Source organism: Rhamphochromis sp. 'chilingali' (genome assembly GCF_963969265.1).
Source record: "Rhamphochromis sp. 'chilingali' genome assembly, chromosome: 19".
In the NCBI taxonomy this organism is placed as follows: Eukaryota; Metazoa; Chordata; class Actinopteri; order Cichliformes; family Cichlidae; genus Rhamphochromis; species Rhamphochromis sp. 'chilingali'.
Genome location: NC_137946.1, coordinates 34,838,357 through 34,859,221, shown reverse-complemented (window position 1 = coordinate 34,859,221; position 20,865 = coordinate 34,838,357). Strand labels below are relative to the sequence as shown.

The window sequence follows — 20,865 nt, the reverse complement described above, 5'->3', positions numbered from 1 at the left end:
TGCACATTCTTTACTGTAAATTCCTAAGTTAATTTGTAAATTCTGTAGTAACCTGTAAATTGTAAATATTGTAAAACTTTTCTTCTGTCATTTAATGGTCGGGCATTGTACAGCTACAAGCATTTCACCCCCATGTCATACTGTGTATGGTTGTGTGTGTGTGACAAATAAAATTTGAATTTGATTTGAATTTGAATAACACTCAGTGTAACAGACACACCCCAACACATGAATGGTGAGTTCTTTGTAAAACAGACATTAAAACAAGCTCTTTCATTCACTAATAAAGAGTTGTGTTGTTTTCAGGGTTGATGACGGACTTTCAGTTCAGGTTACCTTCCCTCATTTTGAAACTGAAGAAAACAGCGACACTCTGAGGCTTTATGAAGGTGTGGGACCAAACAAAGTCTTCACAGGTGAATCCCACAGTCAGTCTGAACAGACCACAACTGCTATCCTTAACCCTATGGCTCACCTCCTGTTTTAATGATTGGCAGCTCAGTTCTCAGGCTCCACCTCTCCTGGAAATGTGTGGCTGCTGACCGACCAATCAACTGTGGAGTTCACCTCTGATGATATCAACAATCTGTCAGGGTTCATAGCCACGTACAGTGCAGCCAACATTTCCACGCTGTCAAGTAAGATGTGATAAACAGACTATTACAAGTTCTCTGAGCGTTCCCTTTACCTGATGTGTTTTTGTGTGTAGACGAGGAGAAGCTCACCTGCAACTTCGAGCAGGGCATGTGTTTCTGGAGGCAGCAGCAAGATGATAACGGGGACTGGTTTCGAATCAGAGGCCCCACTTTTCCGACTTTAACTGGCCCAAGTGTCGACCACACGCTGGGTAACAGCTCAGGTGAGTTTCACGTGGAGATCATTACTACTGAATCATCAGTCAGTATGATTTAAAGATTGACTCCAATTAATCAGTTTGTATTGAATGCCATCAGGTTTCTACATTGTCACTTCTAAGAGTCCTGGCCAATGGGAGAAGAGCTTCAGGCTCGACAGCCTTCCTCTGACTCCATCCATGCAGCCCATGTGTCTGAGCTTCTGGTAACAAAATATCATTGTTAAATTACACCACTGGGCACTCATGTGATATCATCTATTTATGTAGAATCAGCCTGCAAGGATGACAGAGAACAAGTAATTCAAACGAGTTTTTTCAAATTCAAATTTTATTTGTCACACACACAACCATACACAGTATGACATGAGGTGAAATGCTTGTAGCTGTGGAATGCAATACCCGACCATTAAATGACAGTGGTTTTACAGTATTTACAATTTACAGGTTATCCAAAATTTACAGATTTAACTTAGAAATTTACAGTAAAAAAAATGTGCAAATAGCAGAAAGAGATTATAAATTATAGGAAGTGTGCATGAAGAAAAACCAGAGTGCGTGTGGTCATGTGATGTGTGGGAGAGTCCAGTCCTACACCTGGTTCAGGGCCCGAATAGCCTGGGGGAAGAAGCTCCTCCTCATTCTCTCTGTTTTGGCCTTGAGGGAGCGGAAGCGCTTTCCAGACCTCAACAGTGAGAAGAGTCCATTGTTGGGATGGGAGAGGTCCATCATAATCTTCCTAGCTTTAGTCTTGCCCCGCAAATGCCAAACTTCAGAGAGAAAAATGCAGACTTTAAATGTGTCATCTAACTCCAGCAAACATGACACCGCTTGCAAAGGCAACCTGTTGACTACAAAGAGACCTTTTACACAACAGAAGCACATTAAAGCTTCATTTTGAAAAACTAAAAAAGCCAGGATGAACTGTAGAAAAAAAGTACAAATCTTTTTAAACCCATACAATAGCGAAAATTGGATCTGACTACTTGCCAAAAACAAGTACAAAAACCAATACTTCCACCACACACATGAAAAAAAATTCAGTGAATTGGAGGACAGGTTTTATTTTATTCTCTGCTGATAAAAAATAAAACATTAATAAAAATGACCAGAAAAATAAAATTTCAATTAAAAAATAAACACTTCTGTTAAATTATTGCAAAATGTCCATATTGTAAACAAACAAACAAAATAACTAAAGTATTTTGAACTGTCTCCAGCTTTCAGACATAACATTAATGAACCTATTGCAGAGTATCCACATTTTAAACAACAAATATCAGTGAACTATATCGGACTGTCTCCAGCTTTCAGATTGAAAAATAAACACTTCTGTTCAGAATAAAATAAATAAAAATTATGTTTCAGAATAAAATAAACACTTCTGTTAAATGATTGCAGAATATCCATCATATATCCAAACAAAATAACAGTGAACAATTTAGTGCTGTCTACAGCTTTCAGATTCACATAACATTTTTTATTGTTGTGATTTGTCTTCTCGTAAAATTGCGGCCTCTCCAAGATACGTCTCCAAGTCTACACTAGAACCTACCACAACTCTGCCCACCGATGCTGGTGCCTAATCAGCAATTTCATCAAACATGCTGTCCAGACTAGTAGTGGGCTGGTTACTGCGTGCTTTTCTTGAAGGTGGTTCATTCAGGTCATGATGTTCCTGCTTGTCTCCAGGCAACCTTAGCAGCTCAAGTTGCAGAATCTCTTTGGCATTTCCAGCAGCTATGGTGCTGGAAAAAAAACGATGTTTATATTTAAAACAGAGAAAGAAAAAAGTTAGCTGACAATAGGTTAGCATCCTATTTTTTTGCAGTCACACACAGATACATACACACTCATATTCACATATAGATAGCCAATCTGAACGCTGGAGTCTCACACAGTTAACTACACAGTCACAGATACACACAGTTGCATAGAGTCATATTCACACACAGTCACACAATTACAGTCACACACAGTCAAAGGTAAACACACAGGCACACACTCACCTGGGATCGAGTCGAGTGGCGATGCTATAGAGTGGGTTTTCCTCCACATCAGTGAGCCGCGTCCTGACAGCTGCAGCCAAGGTTCCTTTCATTGCTTTGATCCCATGGTCCTCATCAGTCTTCCTTGTTAGAAATCTGTGGAGCACTGTGACTGCTGGAGTGATGTCTGCATCTGCAGAGCTGACTTTTCGAGTTAACTCCTCGAATGGACCCAGAACAGATATCACTTTCTCCAGCAATGTCCACTGGTGAGTCATGAGCGTATCAGGGAGTCCATATTCAGACACGAATATTCCCAGAGCCCGTTTCTGCTCAATCAATGATTGTATCATATAAAACGTGCTGTTCCAGTGGGTCTGAACAGCTTGCTGGAGCCGTTTCTCAGGCTGGTTGATCTGTAATTGAATGTATTTGAGACGGGAGCTGGCCAGAGCAGAATGTTTAAAATGTCCAACTATTTTGCGGCAAACTGCCACCACATCAGCAACACTCTTCAGTGACAGAAGGCCCTCATGAACAACCAGCTGGAGAGTGTGAGCAGTACAAGGTAGGCTGGGCAGCTCACCATCACTCATGGCCTTTATCACATTTTTTGCGGTGTCCCGGAGCACTATGTGGATGGACGTCTTCAGTATATCCCACATCTGGGGCATGCTATTGAAAAGCAGCTGCGATGGTTTAGCTAGTGTGCGAGCCCCTGAACGACTTTGCATGTAGTGTGACTTGATGACGAACAAACTCCTCATCAATCCACTGCGCCGTTAAACTGAGGCGTGACATCGAGCGCACACTGCTTGTCCAAATGTCTGTAGTGAAACTTAAGGCTGAAACCTGATGCATGAGATTATGCATGTGTTTTTTTTACCTTTTCAAAATGTGTTGGCACCATTATGCCCGTGATGTATGGGTGGCTGGGAATCTCATATTGCGTCTCGAGTATGCTGAGAAGACGGCAAAATCCTATGTTTTCCACGACTGACAGTGGCTGATCATCCAGAGCAATAAACTGAGTCAGAGCCTATGTTATTTTGAATGCCCGTGGATTTTCTCTTGACATTGTAGTGTTGATGCATGTGTGTTCTTGATAAGTCTTCACATATCTCGCGCCAAAACTTCTGAACTGGTGGACAGAACCAAAGAGCGTGGATATAATTGTCCGGTGAATTGGTTTGGCAGTGTGAGCAGTTGTTGGTAGACGTATAACCCATCTTGAACATCCGATAACCTGTATAGTGCACTCTATGTAGTATTTTTTATTGAATTAATTGAAGACTGGGATTTCTAATTAGATGAAAGGTTTTTAGGCAAATCTGAGACCAGAAGTTTAGGTCTAAGTTAACTGATAAATCCGCTTCCCATTTTGCAATAGGAAGTGATATTGATTCATCTGTTTTAGAAAGCATTCTGTATATTTTGGATAGTAATTTGGGGGTTTTAAGAGTAAGAAATTGAACCACACTTGGTGGTGTTTGTAGTTCAACTTGACCCGGTTGAAGATAGAGCGCCTCTTGATTGCTAATAATAGGGTATCAGGTGAGTGGGTTCAGCTGAGTGGGCTGGCATTGTCATGGTCCTTTGTATTCCTATTCCGTACCCTCAGTCTTGTCTCTGTGTTTTTGGCTTCTGTCTCTGGTCAAGTTTGTGTCTCTAGGCCTGGGTCACTGTGTTCATTACTTCCTGTCTTATTTTGATAGTCTCTTGTCCAGTGTGCATTGTGTTCTGCTTTCCTTCCCCTATCTCATTAGTCTGATTTAGTTCACCTGTGCTTTGTTTTCCCCAGCTAGGTTCTATCTTCCTAATTACCTTGTGTTTATTTAAATCAGATCAAAGGTTTGAAGAGTGATCCTCACAGTTCTACATAACATTTTTATGTATTTTTACATTTCTAAGTGTTCAACCTGTCCAAGCAATCTGTTAATTTAGTGGCAGCCTTACATGGTATTTTAAGCTGCTCTGAATTAAACTGCACAATCAGCGTACAGATGTGATCTGATTATGGTGAATAACTCTGTGGGCAGGTACCACATGTTTGGACAGGATGTTCACCAGCTCAGAGTCCGGCTGCTGATGGAATCTGATGTTACCATATTCCAGAAAGATGGTGACTATGGCGACACCTGGAACTATGGCCAGGTGACCCTTAACCTGACATCAGAGGCTATGGTCAGTGAAATCACACAGGAAGTCCACAGATCAGTCAGGTGATCAATAAGTGATTCATTGGCATGACCTCTGACCTCTGAAGGTGGCGTTTGAAGCTCTGAAGAAAGGAGGGATGTTGAATGACATTGCTCTGGATGACATCACACTGACCTCTGATGCCTGTGGGCCCGCCCACCCTGAACCCACCAATGTACCACCTCCAACAACCACATCCCCCATACCAGGTGAGAAAAAAATCCCCCCCTCCCCATACCAAGTAGATTAGATCAAATTAGATCAGATTAGATCAGATTAGATTAGATTAGCAGAACACCGACAGAAGTTGCAGAGTTAGAATATCAAATAAAGGGGAATGAGAGAGTACGAACATTAGCATAAAACTATAGCATATATACACACACACATATATAAATACAGAATATATAATAAGAATAAATCAGAATACTAGTGAAATATACTCATTGATGAGATGCAGACAGCCAAAGTTTGTTGCACATTTCAACTATTGTAAGTCAAAAAACACTGCAGCTTAGTTGGTCCCGCCCCCCTCTGTCCTCCTGTTTCCCCTCCCCCGCACCTGCAGCAGGGAGTTAAATCGTTTGATGGCGTGTGTATTTATCTATCTATAGTTATGGATGATAGATAGATAGACTATTAGCTTGGTGTTCCAACATTCGAAAGAAGGGACTGCTCTCACAGCTAGAGATTGGCGAGGTACAACACAAATGCTACGGCAAGGAGGAGTCAGGATGCCAGGTCAGGGGGGAGATATCATCACCCCCACCCGAGATTGGGTACTAAGCCCCAATTGCGACAAAAGAAGGATCGTTGAGTGTGAGAGGAACTGACCTGAAAGATCATGGCCAAGCTTGAAACCACGGCCCCCCCATAGCCAGTTACCAAGACTACATGAAGTGCCCTCAGAAGGTCTGCTAGATGATGTTAATGCAGCACTACGGATGATACCTACAGCCACGATTATCAACACTAACAAGCTGATCTACACCACGGCAACAGTGATCAATGAGATGCTTGGATATAAGTTGAACAGCCACATGGGGCAGCATGGAGAAGGAGGCTAGAGGCTAAGATCAAGGTAGCACAGAGGGAGGTTAGCCAACTATCGGAGCTGCAGAAAAGTGCGATGAAGAAGGTGCCTAAGAAGTACAGCAAGCTGTCCATACCTGAGGCCTTGGAAACTGCCAAGCAATGATTCACAGCCTTGGCCACCCACTTGAAGAGGTACACCAGAGAGATCGAAGGCAGGAGAATAAACCAGCTGTTCTCCACAGAACCAGCCAAGGTGTACTCTCATTTGCAGGGGAACAATATGAGAACAGCACCACCATGCTGGAGACGGAACAATACTGGAAGAGCACATGGAAGAAGGACGTAACCCATAACAGCAATGCTCCGTGGCTAGTGGATCTGAGGGCAGACCACAGCAACCTCCCTGAACAGGGTCCAGTAACCATCACAGTGGCAGATATCCAAGAAAGGGTCTCTAGTATGAAGAGTTGGACAGCACCAGGCCATGACATGATTCACACCTACTGGCTAAAGAAGCTGACTGCACTCCACGAGCACCTGGCAGCACAAATGAACCAGCTGCTAGTTGACAAGAGACACCCAGAATGGCTAACCAAAGGCCAGACAGTCCTGATCCTCAAGGACCCCAAGAAGGGATCGGTCCCCTCCAACTACCGACCAATAACCTGCCTCAGTACCACGTGGAAGCTCGTGTCATAGCGGCTAAGATGAACAGGCACATGCAGAGGGTCAGGCAAGTCCTAAGAAGTCAGCACACCTACGCCCTGCCCGTGATCAGGTACCCTGCTGAGATAATAAGTTGGCCAAAGGAGGAGATAGAAGCCACTGACATCAAGACAAGAAAGCTCCTTACCATGCATGGAGGGTTTCACCCCAAGTTCAGCACCCCGAGGCTGTACGCTAAGCGGAAGGAAGGAGGCCGGGGACTGGTGAGTGTCAGCACCACGGTCCAGGATGAGACAACAAACATCCACAAATACATCAGTAAGATGGCCCCAGCCGTGCTCAGTGAATACCTCAGGCTGTAGAAACCCAAGACTGAGGAGGATGAGGAGGCGCCTTCATGGAAGGACAGGCCCCTGCATAGTATGTACCACCAGCAGATAGCGGAGATGGCTGATATCCAGAAATTCTAAAAGTGACTGGACAAAGTCGGACTGAAAGACAGCACAGAGGCACTAATCATGGCAGCACAAGAACAAGCTCTGAGCACAAGATCCATAGAGGCTGGGGTCTATCACACCAGGCAAAACCCCAGGTGCAGGCTGTGTAAAGATGCCCCTGAGGCAATCCAGCACATAACAGCAGGGTGTAAGATGCTAGCAGGCGGGGCATACATGGAACGCCATAACCAAGTGGCCGGCATAGTGTACAGGAACATCTATGCCGAATATGGTCTGGAGGTCCAGAAGACGCCCCCAAGGGTGGTGGAGAATGACCGAGCTAAGATCCTGTGGGACTTCCAGATACAGGCGGACAAAATGGTGATGGCTAACCAACCGGACATAGTGGTGGTAGACATGCAGAGGAAGACATCCCAAGTGATAGATGTAGCTATACCAAATTTTAGCAACGTCACGAAAAAGGAACACCAGAAGCTGGAGAAGTACCAAGGGCTCAGAGAAGAGCTCGAGAAGATGTGGAGGGTGAAGGTAACAGTGGTCCCAGTGGTAATCAGACCATTCAGTGATCCCCAAACTGGGCGAGTGGCTCCAACAGATCCCAGAAACAACATCAGAGATCTCCGTCCTAGGAACAGGTAAGATACTGCAGGACCCTGAAGCTCTCAGGCCTCTGGTAGAGTACCAGAATTTTTTTTTGATATACAGTCACCTCAAGTTCCTTGAGATAATGCCAAAGAGTGTGCAAAGCAGTAATCAAAGCAAAGGGTGGCTATTTGGAGGAATCTAAAACATAAAACATGTTTGGAGTTACTTCATACTTTTGTTTACTACATAATTCCATATGTGTTCATTCATAGTTTTAATGCCTTCAGTGAGAATCTACAATGTAGACAGTCATGAAAATAAAGAAAAACTATTAAATGAGAAGGTGTGTCCAAACAAGTTATCCCAGCAGAGGAAAACAAAAAGCCCCCGCAGCGCTGCATGCAGAGCTTGCAGTGAGAAACAAACCCCACCCACATACCAGCTGAGAACCCCCACCACAGACTAGGTGAGAAATAACCATACTTCCATACAGATAAGATATAGCAGGTAAACTGAATCTTTTGTCTGATAATTTAATGATGTCAGCAATTGTCCTTTGTACCAGTCAATTCAATTCAATTTTATTTATACAGCACAAAATCATAACAGTCACCTCAAGGCGCTTTATATTGTAAGGTAGACCCTACAGTAATACACACAGAGAAAAAACCAACAATCAAATGACACACCTGTGATGCTGATACTCTGCTACCTCTGTTCTCTGATCGGTCCAGCTGACTGTGGAGGCCCGTTTGACCTCTGGGAGCCAAACTCTACATTCAACACACCAAACTACCCAGAATCCTATGGGAATGGGGCAGAGTGTGAGTAAACCTGTCTGCTTTCAGCCTACCTGTATTTACACATGATCACTGGTTTCACTTGAGAACGTGTGACGTTTTTACCTGGCAGCAGGTTGTAATTACTCATAATGCTGTTCTGTTGCAGGTCTGTGGACTCTGCATGCTGGGGAAGGTCACAATATTCAGCTCCACTTCCTGGACTTTGACATTGAAGCATCCAGTGATATGGTGGAAGTGCGGGATGGGGCGGGGCCTAACTCCACCTTACTGGGTGAGGTTGTGTTTACCCACAATCCTCTGCAGCTTTATCCTCACCAGAAGACGTCCAAGTGAATTTTACGCTGACCCAAGTGATAACTTCTCTCTTTTTGTCTTACCCAGCTGTCCTCACAGGAAATGGCCCCACCCATGACTTCTTCTCAACAGCCAATCAAGTTACAGTGTGGTTCTATACAGACAGTTCAGTTTCTGGGAAAGGATTCAGAGCCAACTTCACCTCTGGGGTCAACCTGGGGTCACCAGGTGAGCTCATCACACGTGAAGAGACAGCAAAGATGTCATGGTCCTGGGTCGGTGACCCAGCGCTTTAAGTTTATTATTATCATTTTCTAGTTTATTATTATGATGATTATTATTGTTTGAGTTCTCTTTGGTCTGCCTCTGAGTCTGCGTCTGTATCTCTGTCTGTCTATGGCGTCACCCCGTCTGTTTGCGAATCTGTCTGTTCAGTTCAGCGTCTTGTCTGGTTCCCTGTGTCTGAGTTTCCTGTTTTATTGTGAAGGTCTGTGTCTTATGTGAGTGTGCTCAGTTTACTATTCCCTGTCTCGTCAGCTGTGATTTCTCCCAGGTGTGTTCCCCTCCTCTGCCTCATCCCTTGATTACTGCCGTATGTATATTAGCCCTGTGTTACCTTTGTTCTCTGTCGCATCGTTAATGTCTACTCACCTTCATTCTGTACTCTGTTTTCCGTCCGTGTGTATCTGCCTGTTAGTTTGTATTTTCCCAGTTTAGTTGGTCCGCTGTTTACCTGCTAATAAAGCGGTTATTTTGAGTTCTACTTCGCCTCACTGAAACCTGCATTTTGGGTCCTTCTCTCCTTGCCTGCCGGTACGTAAACATGACAAAAGATGTACTGATTGATTACTGACAGCTCATGTGACGTTTGAACAGCTCCGTGTGCTGATGGTCAGTTCCAGTGTCAGACAGGAAGTTGCATCCATGGTAACAATCAGTGTGATGGTGTGGTCGACTGTCCCGACAGCTCTGATGAAGCCAAATGTGGTAAGTCACTCATAATCAATACTAATAATAAATACACAGTATCAGGTCATTTTGATTTCATGCTGCCCCCAAAGTGTGTGAATCAAAACAGAATCTAATCATCTGTAAATATTTTATATAATTTAATGTCGGTAGGAGTTTTTTGTGTTTGTGGGTTGGTGTTGGTGGGTGTTGGTGGATGAGCTCATCGAGCAGATGTTCACTAAAGACAGTGACAAGGAAGTTCTCTAACATCTTAAATTAGTCACGTGACCCCAGTTTGTCCACAGCACCTGTTCTGCTTCAGGTTTTAAGAAATTTGTGTATCAGTTATGTTGCAGGTAAATGGTTCCAGTCGGCTTCAGGTTCAAATTGTCTCTTCTCTGTTCACGGTGTGCACTGACACCTGGAGCTCTCAACTGTCTAACTTCACCTGTCAGTACCTCGGATACAGGTAACTACTTCTCTCTGGAAACTTGAGGACTTTAGTCAAACTGTTTGAGTGTTAAACAGTTTGATTTTTAAATACAGAAATCCTGGAAACTTTGAAGAACAGCTAATTTTTTCTTACATCTGTCTGTCAGGTGAGCCTGATTGTTCCAGCTGGACTGAAGGTTCCAACAGAAACAGGAAATGTTGAAGAGGCCCGTAGACTCAGATCTGGTATTTGTTGCAGGTCCGGGAAGGCCTCGTTCCTGCCGGCTCGGCCACAAGACTCGCCGTTTGCTCTCATCACAATCAGCAATGATGGGACACTGAAAACCAACATCAGGTACCAGAACCAAACCAGAACTAGGGCGCCTTTCAGAAACCCAAGGTTACCTTACAAAAGAAAAACTAAAAAGGAAAATAGTTATTAAAATACATAAAATAAGTTAAAATTGCTTGACAACAGACAAAATCAGCACTAAAGCGAATAAGCAGGCTTGAACACATGTGTTTTGAGCTGTAGATAAGGGAAGAGAGTCTGCATTTCTTGAGGCTGGTGGAAGAGAGTTCTAGAGCTGGGGAGCTGAACCGAAGGCTCTGTTCCCCATCGTGGTAAGACAAGCAGCAGGAACCACAAGATGAATAGGAGGTGAGGATCTGAGAGGGCGGGAAACAGTGGTGATATGAAGCAGATCACACAGATAGGAAGGACAAGCTTTGGATACACTTATAAATAATAAATAAATAATAAAAATTTTTTTATTTATATAGCACCTTTCTAGACAGAATCACAAAGTGCTGCACATAAGATAACAAATATATCAAAAGGTAAAACACTCAATATAAAGCAGGCAGAAATTTAACCAAAAACTGTTAAAAAGGTGAGTTTTTAGTTGTTTTTTTTAAAAAAAACTACAGAGTCCACAGTTATTAATGTATGAGGGAGAAAGTTCCAGAGTCTTGAGGCCACAGTGGCAGAAGCTCTATCACCCATATGTCTGTGAAGGTTCTCAGTCATCCAGGTCATCGTAGTCTAAGGAGCTTGGAAAGAAAAGCGCCTGGACTTCTTTGAGTTGCTTGAAGACGTTTCACCTCTCATCCGAGAAGCTTCTTCAGTTCTAAGGTCGAATAGTGGAGAGTCCCAGATTTAAACCTAGTGGGAGTTTCCCCCCACAGAGGGACAAAAGGACCCCCTGATGAGAGCCAAGGTGTGAAAATGGGTGTGGGTCACAATCAGCCATATCACCCTTAGTTCTCATCTTAGTCTGTTTTATAGCAAGTAAGCCCTGATCAGATGACCTCAGGGACCTGCTAGGGACATCGGGCTGTAGCAGATCAGAGATGTAGGCTGGTGCCAGTCCATGCAAGGCTCTAAATGTCAAGACCAGGATCTTAAAATGTACTCTAAATTTAACAGGAAGCCAGTGTAGCTGAAATAGCAATGGTGTCACATGTGAATACTTGGAGGATTTTGTCAGGAGCCTAGCTGCAGCGTTTTGCACAACCTGCAGACGATCCAGAGAACCTTTGCTTAGACACATTAACAAAGAGTTACAATAATCCAAGCATGAGGAAATAAATGCATGTATAGCTATCTCCAGTTCAGGGCAAGTTAAAATAGGGCTTAACTTAGCCACATTTCTTAAGTGATAAAAACAAGATAAAAACAAACCAGAGATTTCACATGCCCATCCAATGTGAGAGTCGAGTCAAAAGTGACACCTAAATTCCTGATAGAGGATTTAACATACACTGAGAGAGGACCAAGGGCTTTCACTATCTGGGATAAAAATCTGTCCGGAGCGCATATGAGGACTTCAGTTTTCCCCTCAGTGAATTGGAGGAAATTTGCAGCCATCCAACGTTTGATGGAATCTAAGCAATCATTCAGAAGCTGAAGCTTAGATAAATCCTGGGGCTTAAAAGAGATGTACAACTGAATATCATCAGCATAACAGTGATAAGACATGTCCTCAAAAGAGCCCATTATGTGCTGGAGGGGGAGAAGATATATTAAAAACAATAAAGGCCTCAAAACCGAACCCTGAGGGACACCATAAGTAAGGGAGGTAGAGGATGACCTAAAACCGGAGACCACCACAGAAAAAGATCGGTCACGTAGATATGAGGAGAACCACTCCAAGGCAGTACCCTATACACCAACCCAGTGTTTAAGCCTTTCGAGGAGAATGTGATGGTCAACATTGTCAAAAGCCGATGTGAGGTCCAACATTAGGAGGACCAAGTATTTTCCTGCATCATTACTCATCAAAATGTCACTACAGACCCAAAGAAGAGCTGTTTCTGTGGAGTGAGCTCATGGAAAGCCGGACTGAAACTTATCAAAAATGCTATGTTTGTCCAGAGCCGCTATAAGTTTCTTAGCCACAACCTTTTCTAGAAGCTTAGTGATTAACGGTACTTTGGAGATTGGTCTGTAGCTGCTCCAAACAGAGGGGTCTAGCTGAGGTCTTTTTTTAAAGCAGGAGAATATCAGCATTTTTTTAAATAAACTGGAACTATACCAGACGCCAGTAAAGAGTTGATTAGAGTGAGCACAGATGGACCAATAACCAGAAGACATTTTTGAATAATGATGCAGGTACAGTGTCAAGAGGACAAGAGGATGCTTCCACTGAATTCACTAGTTTTACCAGCTCAGGTAGTGAAACAGGAGAGAAAGTATCCAAGATGACGGGCCAAGATGGGGTGGAGATTGAGATAACAGGTGCTGAATGACAAGAAGTTATTCCTATGTTATTAATCTTTGCAAGCAGAAAATAAAGAAAATGTTCAGTCTTCATTAGATGAAATAGGAGCCACAGGTAGAGCAGGAGTAACAATGTCACTAATGGTGTTAAAAAGCACCTTAGGATTACCTCTGCTCTTTGTAACCAAATGTAAGAAATAGGCAGCCCTCGCATCTCTGATAGCATTATTAAAAGAAGCTAAAAGGTCCTTTAGGTAGAGGAGATGAACATTTAGGTGAGTTTTCCTAAATGTATGTGAGAAGTAAGATTTTAAAGTTTATCCTGGCTTCTATGGATAACCAGTGAAGCTGCTGAAGAATTGGGGTAATAGACCTGAGCTGCACAATTTTGAAGAAGTTGAAGTTTATGAAGGGATTTATTAGGGAGACCAAATAAGAGGGAACAACAGTAATCAGTCCAGGAAGTACTAAGACTATGGACGAGGATGGCAGCAGTATGGGGAGGAAGGAAGGGACGGAGTCAGTTAATATTATGTAAGTGGAAGTATTTTCAGTGTTAATGGAAAAACTGTGGGATTTGGTTAAGATAGAGGCTGTGCCAACAAGTAAAACCTGTTTTATTACTGTTAGGTTTAGGAAAATGGGAGGAGAACAATGATCTAATCTCAATAAGACAGTTTGAGAGGGAGGTAGGTGGGAGGGATGAATCGGGTTTAGAAGAAATGTAGATCTGGGTGTCATCAGCATAACAATGAAAATTGATATTATATTTTTGGAATATATGACCAAGAGGGAGCATGTAGATGATGAATAAAAGAGGCCCTAATACTGAACCCTGTGGCACACCAGCAGAGACAGGACAGAGACATGAAGAGTGTAATTTCAATTGGATAAACTGAGTGCGGTCTGAGAGATATGAGGCAAACCAGGCAAGGGGGGTATGACTAATGCTAATGGATGCTAACCGGTTCAGCAGGATATTGTGAGAAATGGTATCAAACGCCGCACTAAGACCAGGAAAAATGAGGATGGATAGGAGATCAGAATCAGCTGCCATCAGAAGGTCATAGGTAATCCTTAACAAAGCAGTTTCTGTGCTATGATTGGGGTGGAAACCAGACTGAAATTGTTCATAGAGATTATGGTCATTGAGGTGTAACTGAAGCTGGGGGGGCGACAACTTTTTCAAGAAATATGATGTACAGGACTCTGCCACTTTTCCCTAACCTTTGACCTCACAAAACATGCTCTTGGGTCAGGTCTTTTTCATGACCTTCTTTGTGGATGTTAATGCTTGTTGTGTTACAGTGAAACTTGCCACAGAGAGGAAGTGATGTCACTGGCCTGTAATAACCAGCGTGAGTACTCTCAGAAATGCAGACATGTTTCAGGCTCAGTGAATTTATGTTTATGTATGAAATGAAACGTGTTTCAGCGTGTGGAGTCCGTCAGGTCACAAATGTCTCAAGGGAGGCAGACCAATCAGAGCACAGGACACCTGGTGATGAAGGTGAGAGTATGAATGACCTGAACCCATGATCCTGATCGTGTTTCAGCCTGACTGTAGTCACATTGTTCTAACTGTCAGGTGCTGGCCGAGTGGTGGGCGGGGTTAATGCTGAGGAGGGTGCATGGCCGTGGATAGTGTCTCTTCAGTGGAAGGGACGTCATGCCTGTGGAGCCTCAGTGATTGGCAGTGACTGGCTGCTGACTGCGGCTCACTGCGTTTATGGGTGAGAGGCTCACAGCTGCTGCCTGCATGGGGCGCTAACAAGTGTTAATGTTGATGTTGGACATGAAGACATAGGTGCACGTCTGTCTCTGCAGGAAGAACGTTGACCTCCAATCATGGTCGGCGGTTCTCGGTCTTCACGCTCAGAATGATCAAACCTCAGAGGCTGTTCAGACCCGACAAGTCGATCGCATCATCTTCAATGAGCAGTACAACAGACGGACCAAACAGGCCGACATCGCCATGATGCATCTACAGCAGCCAATCAACTTCACCCGTCAGTAATGGCACAAAAACACAGGTATGGGTGGAGGCAGGCTGCAGGGCGCTGATAAATGTGCGTGTGTGTTTCAGAGTGGGTCCAGCCAGTGTGTTTACCACCTGAAGGTCAGAATTTCACAGCAGGAAGAAAATGTTTCATCGCTGGCTGGGGCCGAAACACTGACGGTAACCAAGCACCAGGTTGCACAACCTTTGACCTCCACAGTCTCGTCCTGTACAGGTCCACCTGTTCTCTATCATAAAGTTCATTACCAATGAACTTCTTCATAACACCTGTACAGGGGGAGGATGCTTTTATAACTTGCGTATTTAAATTAAATTAAGGCTTATTATTATGATTACCTTTTTGGGTGGCGCTGTTACTTGGTTTCTCGCTCTCTGCGGTAGAGTATCACTTCCTGTTTCTGTTCCAACCAGTGACTGTATAAAAGTAATTGGTTTTATACAGTCATTGGTTCCAACACACAGTGGTGTTTTTGTGTAGCTTGTCTGTGTAGCAATTTAATTAAAAACTTATAGATAAATTATTTCATAGTATAATCTTCACGTGCTTCATCCGAAGCACACTCTCTGTGTACTCACTCCCTAATTTATAGCCAAAGTATTCACTCACTGTGTCTTTACTGATTCTCTATCTTAGCTTAGCTCGTAGCCGACTCGCTAGCAGCATGGCCTCTTCACCTGTCCCTCCTGCACTTTCCTGCTCATTGTGTCAGTTACACCTCGGCCTCCTTTGGCAGTAATGATACCTGTAACAAATGTAGCATATTTGCAGCTCTGGAGGCCAGGATTACTGAATTGGAGACTCGGCTTCGCACCCTTCATTCACCCGTAGCTAGCCCCTGTAGCTGATGCAGCCGAAGGTAGCGTACTGACTCTGGTAATTGGTCATTCTGTTCTCAGACATGTGAAGCTAGAGACACCGGCAACCATAGTCATCGTCCTCCAGGGGCCAGAGCGGGCGACATTGAGGGAAATTTAAAACTGCTGGCTAAGGGTAAACGTAAATTCAGTAACATTATAATTCTTATAATTCTTTGCTAAAATAATGTAGTTTTGTTATGATACTGGATTGGGATGTACAATGCTTCCACATCTGCAGCACAAACTCTAAACAAACGCTTTATTCAGGTTAATTGTAAATTCTGTCTCTGCTTGGAAGATAGTATTTTGAATTACATATTCTCCAATATTCTCCCTACAGATAATATTTAATAGGAATGAATGAAACAGAACTGTACTGGTTATTATAACAAGATGTAATTCCGACAATTCAAAATAGATCCAATCAGGATTAGGGAACAATCAAGAGAAATATATTTCCTAAAAAAAAGAAAAAAAAACAATTGAAAGGTACAAAATACAGAACAAGTTGCAAAGTGCTTGAAAGTAGTGCAAAAGGACTTGCCCTAACCACTTAGTGGCCTGAGTGATGAGAGTTACTCAGACCATGGCTCAGATTGGTGGGCAGGTGGGCAGGAGAAGGTGTGGGGAATAGTGTTTGTTAACAGTCCAAATGGCTCAGGGGAAGAAGCTGTTAGTGAGTCTAGAGGGACATGAGCTGATTGACCTGAGGCACCAACCAGCAGGTCAAACAGGTGGTGGGCGGAGTGAAAGGGGTCACCTGTGAACTAAGTGTTATTATAGGAGATAGAGTTTTTCCTTTCCAGTCACCTTTCTCACTCACTATGTATTAACAGACCTCTCTGCATTGAATCATATCTGTTATTAACCTCTGTCTCTCTTCCACAGCATGTCTTTATCCTGTCTTCCTTCTCTCACCCCAACCAATCACAGCAGATGGCCCCGCCCTTCCCTGAGCCTGGTTCTGCTGGAGGTTTCTTCCTGTTAAAAGGGAGTTTTTCCTTCCCACTGTCGCCAAAGTGCTGCTCATAGGCGGTCATATGATTGTTGGGTCTGTACCTATGAAGCGCCTTGAGGCGACTTTTGTTGTGATTTGGCGCTATATAAATAAAATTGAATTGAATTGAATAAGGAATAGTCTTATAGTATGGTAAAGGCAGGTTGACACAGCAAAATGGTGCTAGCATTAACACAAGCAAAAAGGAGCTGGAGTGGTTTAACCTGCAGCAGCTAAGACTGAAGCAATGGATGTTGCTGCTGAGCAAGTGATATCATGCTCACATACAGTCTTATAACTAAGTTAGCAGCTGATAAGTTAGCACATATCAAATTCGGTTCTTTGATATTCTTTTACTGACAGAGAAAGACTCCGACTCAGTGTGGTCAAAAATAATTATTATTTTATTCAAGCATTACTTTCCGGAAAGGGATGAGCACAGGCCAAATCCTGAGCAAATCTATAGCATTACAAGCCAAATGCGTATAATATAGTTCTGTTATACGTCACACATAGTCACACATAGTTTCGATCAAAACAACTCCTGCTCTGCACTCTACCTAGTTTCACTTCCTGTACTCTGCAGGCCTGCACAAAGCGTGCAGAGTTTCCTGTCTTACACAGTACTCTGACCTTTACCACACATTATAACTCAAAGTGCCGTTTCTTCTATACTGTGCTCTATAAAACAATATAAACAGAAAATAAGCACTAAGAATATATATTTATTCCGTAACACACGCTACCCTCTTGTACAAATATGTCCGCTCTCTGAAGCAAAAAACCCCAAAATGTTGGGGCTGTTGCACTTTGAAAACCACTGGATGACACCACTGCAGTCATCTTTATTGTAGAGTCCATGTTAGCAGTCACTCTCACTTCCTATCTCTCTCTCTCAGGTTCTCTCCCCAATGTTCTCCAGGAAGCCGAGATTCCACTGGTGGATCAGGATCTGTGTCAACAGCAGCTACCCGAGTACACCATCACCTCCAGCATGCTCTGTGCCGGATACCAAGAGGGAGGGGTCGACTCCTGTCAGGTAACCTCTCACCTGGACTCCAAACATCCACCATAACACAGACAGGGTAATGCTAACGTTTGGGCACCAAAAGATCAGAGCTTAAAGTCTTAGGCCTAAAGCTTCAGCTTATTCAAAACTAGGAACGTTCTAGATCCTCTGACTCCAACAACAGCACAAACATTCAACTCAGTGTCGCAGAGTAGGAGAAGCTGTAAAAACTTTAAAAAGAGTTTTCATCACCTCAGTAGACAGGTGGAGACAGAGAATAAGGTGGAGGGCTGTTAGACAGGTGAGAAGAACCTCTGAGGTGAACCAGCTAAAAGAATGAAGGTTTTACCCTCAGAGGTCCTGAACTAAACATCATCAATTTAATCAGTGACCAGAACTCAGAGCCTTTATCAGGAAGAACCAACCGGAGCCCTCCAAACAGACCCTGAATAACTCTCAGCTCACTGACGAAAACTTACTGACAGAGGAGAAGGTGTTACCCAGTACTTACCGTTCAGATAGTTCAAACTCATGCAAAAAAAACTTTCCTACAATATCAAATTCATTATTCAGCTCATGCAGATGTTTACACACTCTCACCCACTGTATCCACCCGAATGGTGGTTACTCTGTGCTGGGCTGAGTCAGAAACCCTTAAACATCCACCCTATGTCATCAGGTTACTGTACACCGAAGGAGGACACCATTCATATCTGAACAACACACTCTGCATGTCACCTCCTCAGCTCTTCTTTAGACTGCAGGGACAGATGAAGGTACATGTGCAGCGTCTGAACCTAACGGCAGTTCTTTATATAGAAGTACTGCAGCATTCACTTCAGTTTGTATAGTTCAGTCTTTGGAGGACAAGCAAACGTATGACCCCCTTTTATGGTGGAGGACTATAAATACCTTAGAGCACATGTAGATAACAAACTGTACTGGGTTTAAAACACCGTTGCACTATACAGGAAGGGCCAGACTCTCTGAAGTCCTTCAACATCTGTCTGACAATGCTCAGGATTTTCTATGAGTCTGTTGGGGCCAGTGCTATCCTCTCTGCTGTTGCATGCTGGAGCAGCAAGTTGGGGGTCGCCGATGCCAACAGGCTCAATAAACTGATCACAAACCTAGTAATGTTGTGGGGCCAGACTCCCTTAGGGTGGTGTCTAAGAGGTGGATATTGTCCAAGATAAGGACAATGCTGGACCTCCCACCCACTCCATGACATGCTGGCCACTCACAGGAGCACGCTCAGTGGGAGACTGAGATTACCCATAATACACTACTAAACAACACAGGAAATCATTCCTGCCAGTGGCTGTACAACTCCTCCATCTAATGCACAGCACACAGTGCAGTAGTTACAACCTCACTATCTGCACACGCTCCACAGTAAAATAACAAAGTTTTACAGGTTAGAGTCAAATGTCAGTCACACAGTAATATTCTGGATATTTATAATTGACTTATTTGTATATATTAGAGCTCTTTCTTATATTTTGTAACGCTATAACACATTGTATTATATAATTCAGCCTGTTCCTCTTATCGTCTCAGAGTGACTGTAAACACATCATTTCTTCAGGGATTAATAAAGTGTTCAGATTCTGATTCTTTTGCATGTCGTACTGAGTAAAGGATGAACCTGTAACATGGATGTGACTCTCAGGCTGTGCTCTCAGTGCTGATGGTCTGTAAGCTGTAAGTGTGTAAGTTTAAATGTGGTGTTTTCAGGGCGACTCTGGTGGTCCTCTGATGTGTCTGGATGATGGAAGCTGGACTCTGATTGGTTGGTGTCTCACACACAGACACGCACACACACACAGAATATAGATATAAGCCTCACATTAGGTTTGACGGAACACTGCTCTCTGATTGGTTCCTCACAGGCGTGACCTCATTTGGCGCAGGCTGTGGACTTCCTCAGAAACCCGGAGTCTATGCTCGAGTCTCAGCCTTTGCTTCCTGGGTCGCTCAGACCCGACGTTCCTCCTCTTCATCACACTTTAAAGATCCACTGTGACCTTCCACGTGTTCCGATTATAAAAGAGTCACATGACACACTAACAGCTGACTAGATGGAAACACATTTCCAAAGAGAAATCAATCAAGTTTGATTGTTTCAAATAAAGATCTGATTAATCAAGTCTATGAAATAAAGATTTTATTCTAAAACTTTCATTATGGCGTAATATCCAACTCTGTCAGCAGGTGGCAGCAGAACACAGTGACCAAAAAGATGCGTTCAACTTTTTATGTTTATCAGTAACAACCAGAACAGAAATGTGTTGAATGCAGAGAAAATATCAAATCTGTGAGTCTAAAATCTCTTCTCTGTTTGTATCAGTCTAAACAAAATAAATGAAATTCAACAAATTGAATCCTTGTGATGAATGACAATAACTGGTTTGGTATGCTTAGTTTCTGTTACTAAGACCCTCCGCACCTCCTCCTGTCCCAGCGTCCTCCTCTGTTACTCAAATCCTCTGCACCACCTCTGTTACTAGGACCCTCTGCACCTCCTCCTGTCCCAGCGTCCTCCTCTGTTACTAGGACCCTCTGCACCTCCTCCTGTCCCAGTGTCCTCCTCTTTTTTTTTTTTTTTTTTTTTTTTTTTTTGTGCCTGTCCCGTTTGGCTCTTTTGCATCAGAATTGTTGTCTAAAGGCAAAGAAAGATGCCCAACGGATTTACTTTACCAAATTGACCATCCCAGCCTTGCCGTAATGGTCCATTTGATTCACCTTTTATTGTTTATTTTATTTTCACTTGCTGAATACGGGACAGACTTGACTGGGGGAAAGAAGGGGAGAAAGAAAGAGGGAAAGAGAAACAGCTGAGGAGAGGGACGGGGGAGAAGGGCAAAAGACAAAAACCAACAGAACGGGCAGAGAAAAAAAAATGCATATATCAATCACCTGGATCACCTGCTGAGAAAGAAAAAGAAAACAAGCAGAAGAGAACAAGAGTAATAGAATAAACAACATCACAATG

At 43.3% G+C, this 20,865-nt stretch overlaps 1 protein-coding gene across 1 annotated transcript in view; it reads left to right on the top strand.

Annotated features, from left to right (window-relative positions):
• tmprss15 (transmembrane serine protease 15) overlaps positions 1-20,383 on the top strand; it is a 39,478-nt gene extending 19,095 nt beyond the window's left edge. The window contains exons 8-27 of the mRNA XM_080866565.1: positions 307-416; positions 498-638; positions 710-859; positions 954-1,059; positions 4,881-5,025; positions 5,108-5,249; positions 8,519-8,608; positions 8,733-8,858; positions 8,969-9,109; positions 9,758-9,868; positions 10,178-10,301; positions 10,524-10,619; positions 14,295-14,344; positions 14,422-14,496; positions 14,575-14,719; positions 14,814-14,995; positions 15,073-15,165; positions 17,761-17,900; positions 19,608-19,662; positions 19,763-20,383. Of these exons, the coding sequence (XP_080722691.1) occupies positions 307-416; positions 498-638; positions 710-859; positions 954-1,059; positions 4,881-5,025; positions 5,108-5,249; positions 8,519-8,608; positions 8,733-8,858; positions 8,969-9,109; positions 9,758-9,868; positions 10,178-10,301; positions 10,524-10,619; positions 14,295-14,344; positions 14,422-14,496; positions 14,575-14,719; positions 14,814-14,995; positions 15,073-15,165; positions 17,761-17,900; positions 19,608-19,662; positions 19,763-19,896 (2,356 nt within the window). The 3' untranslated portion in view covers positions 19,897-20,383. The remainder of the gene's footprint in view (positions 1-306; positions 417-497; positions 639-709; positions 860-953; positions 1,060-4,880; positions 5,026-5,107; positions 5,250-8,518; positions 8,609-8,732; positions 8,859-8,968; positions 9,110-9,757; positions 9,869-10,177; positions 10,302-10,523; positions 10,620-14,294; positions 14,345-14,421; positions 14,497-14,574; positions 14,720-14,813; positions 14,996-15,072; positions 15,166-17,760; positions 17,901-19,607; positions 19,663-19,762) is intronic.
• Positions 20,384-20,865: the final 482 nt, after the last annotated feature.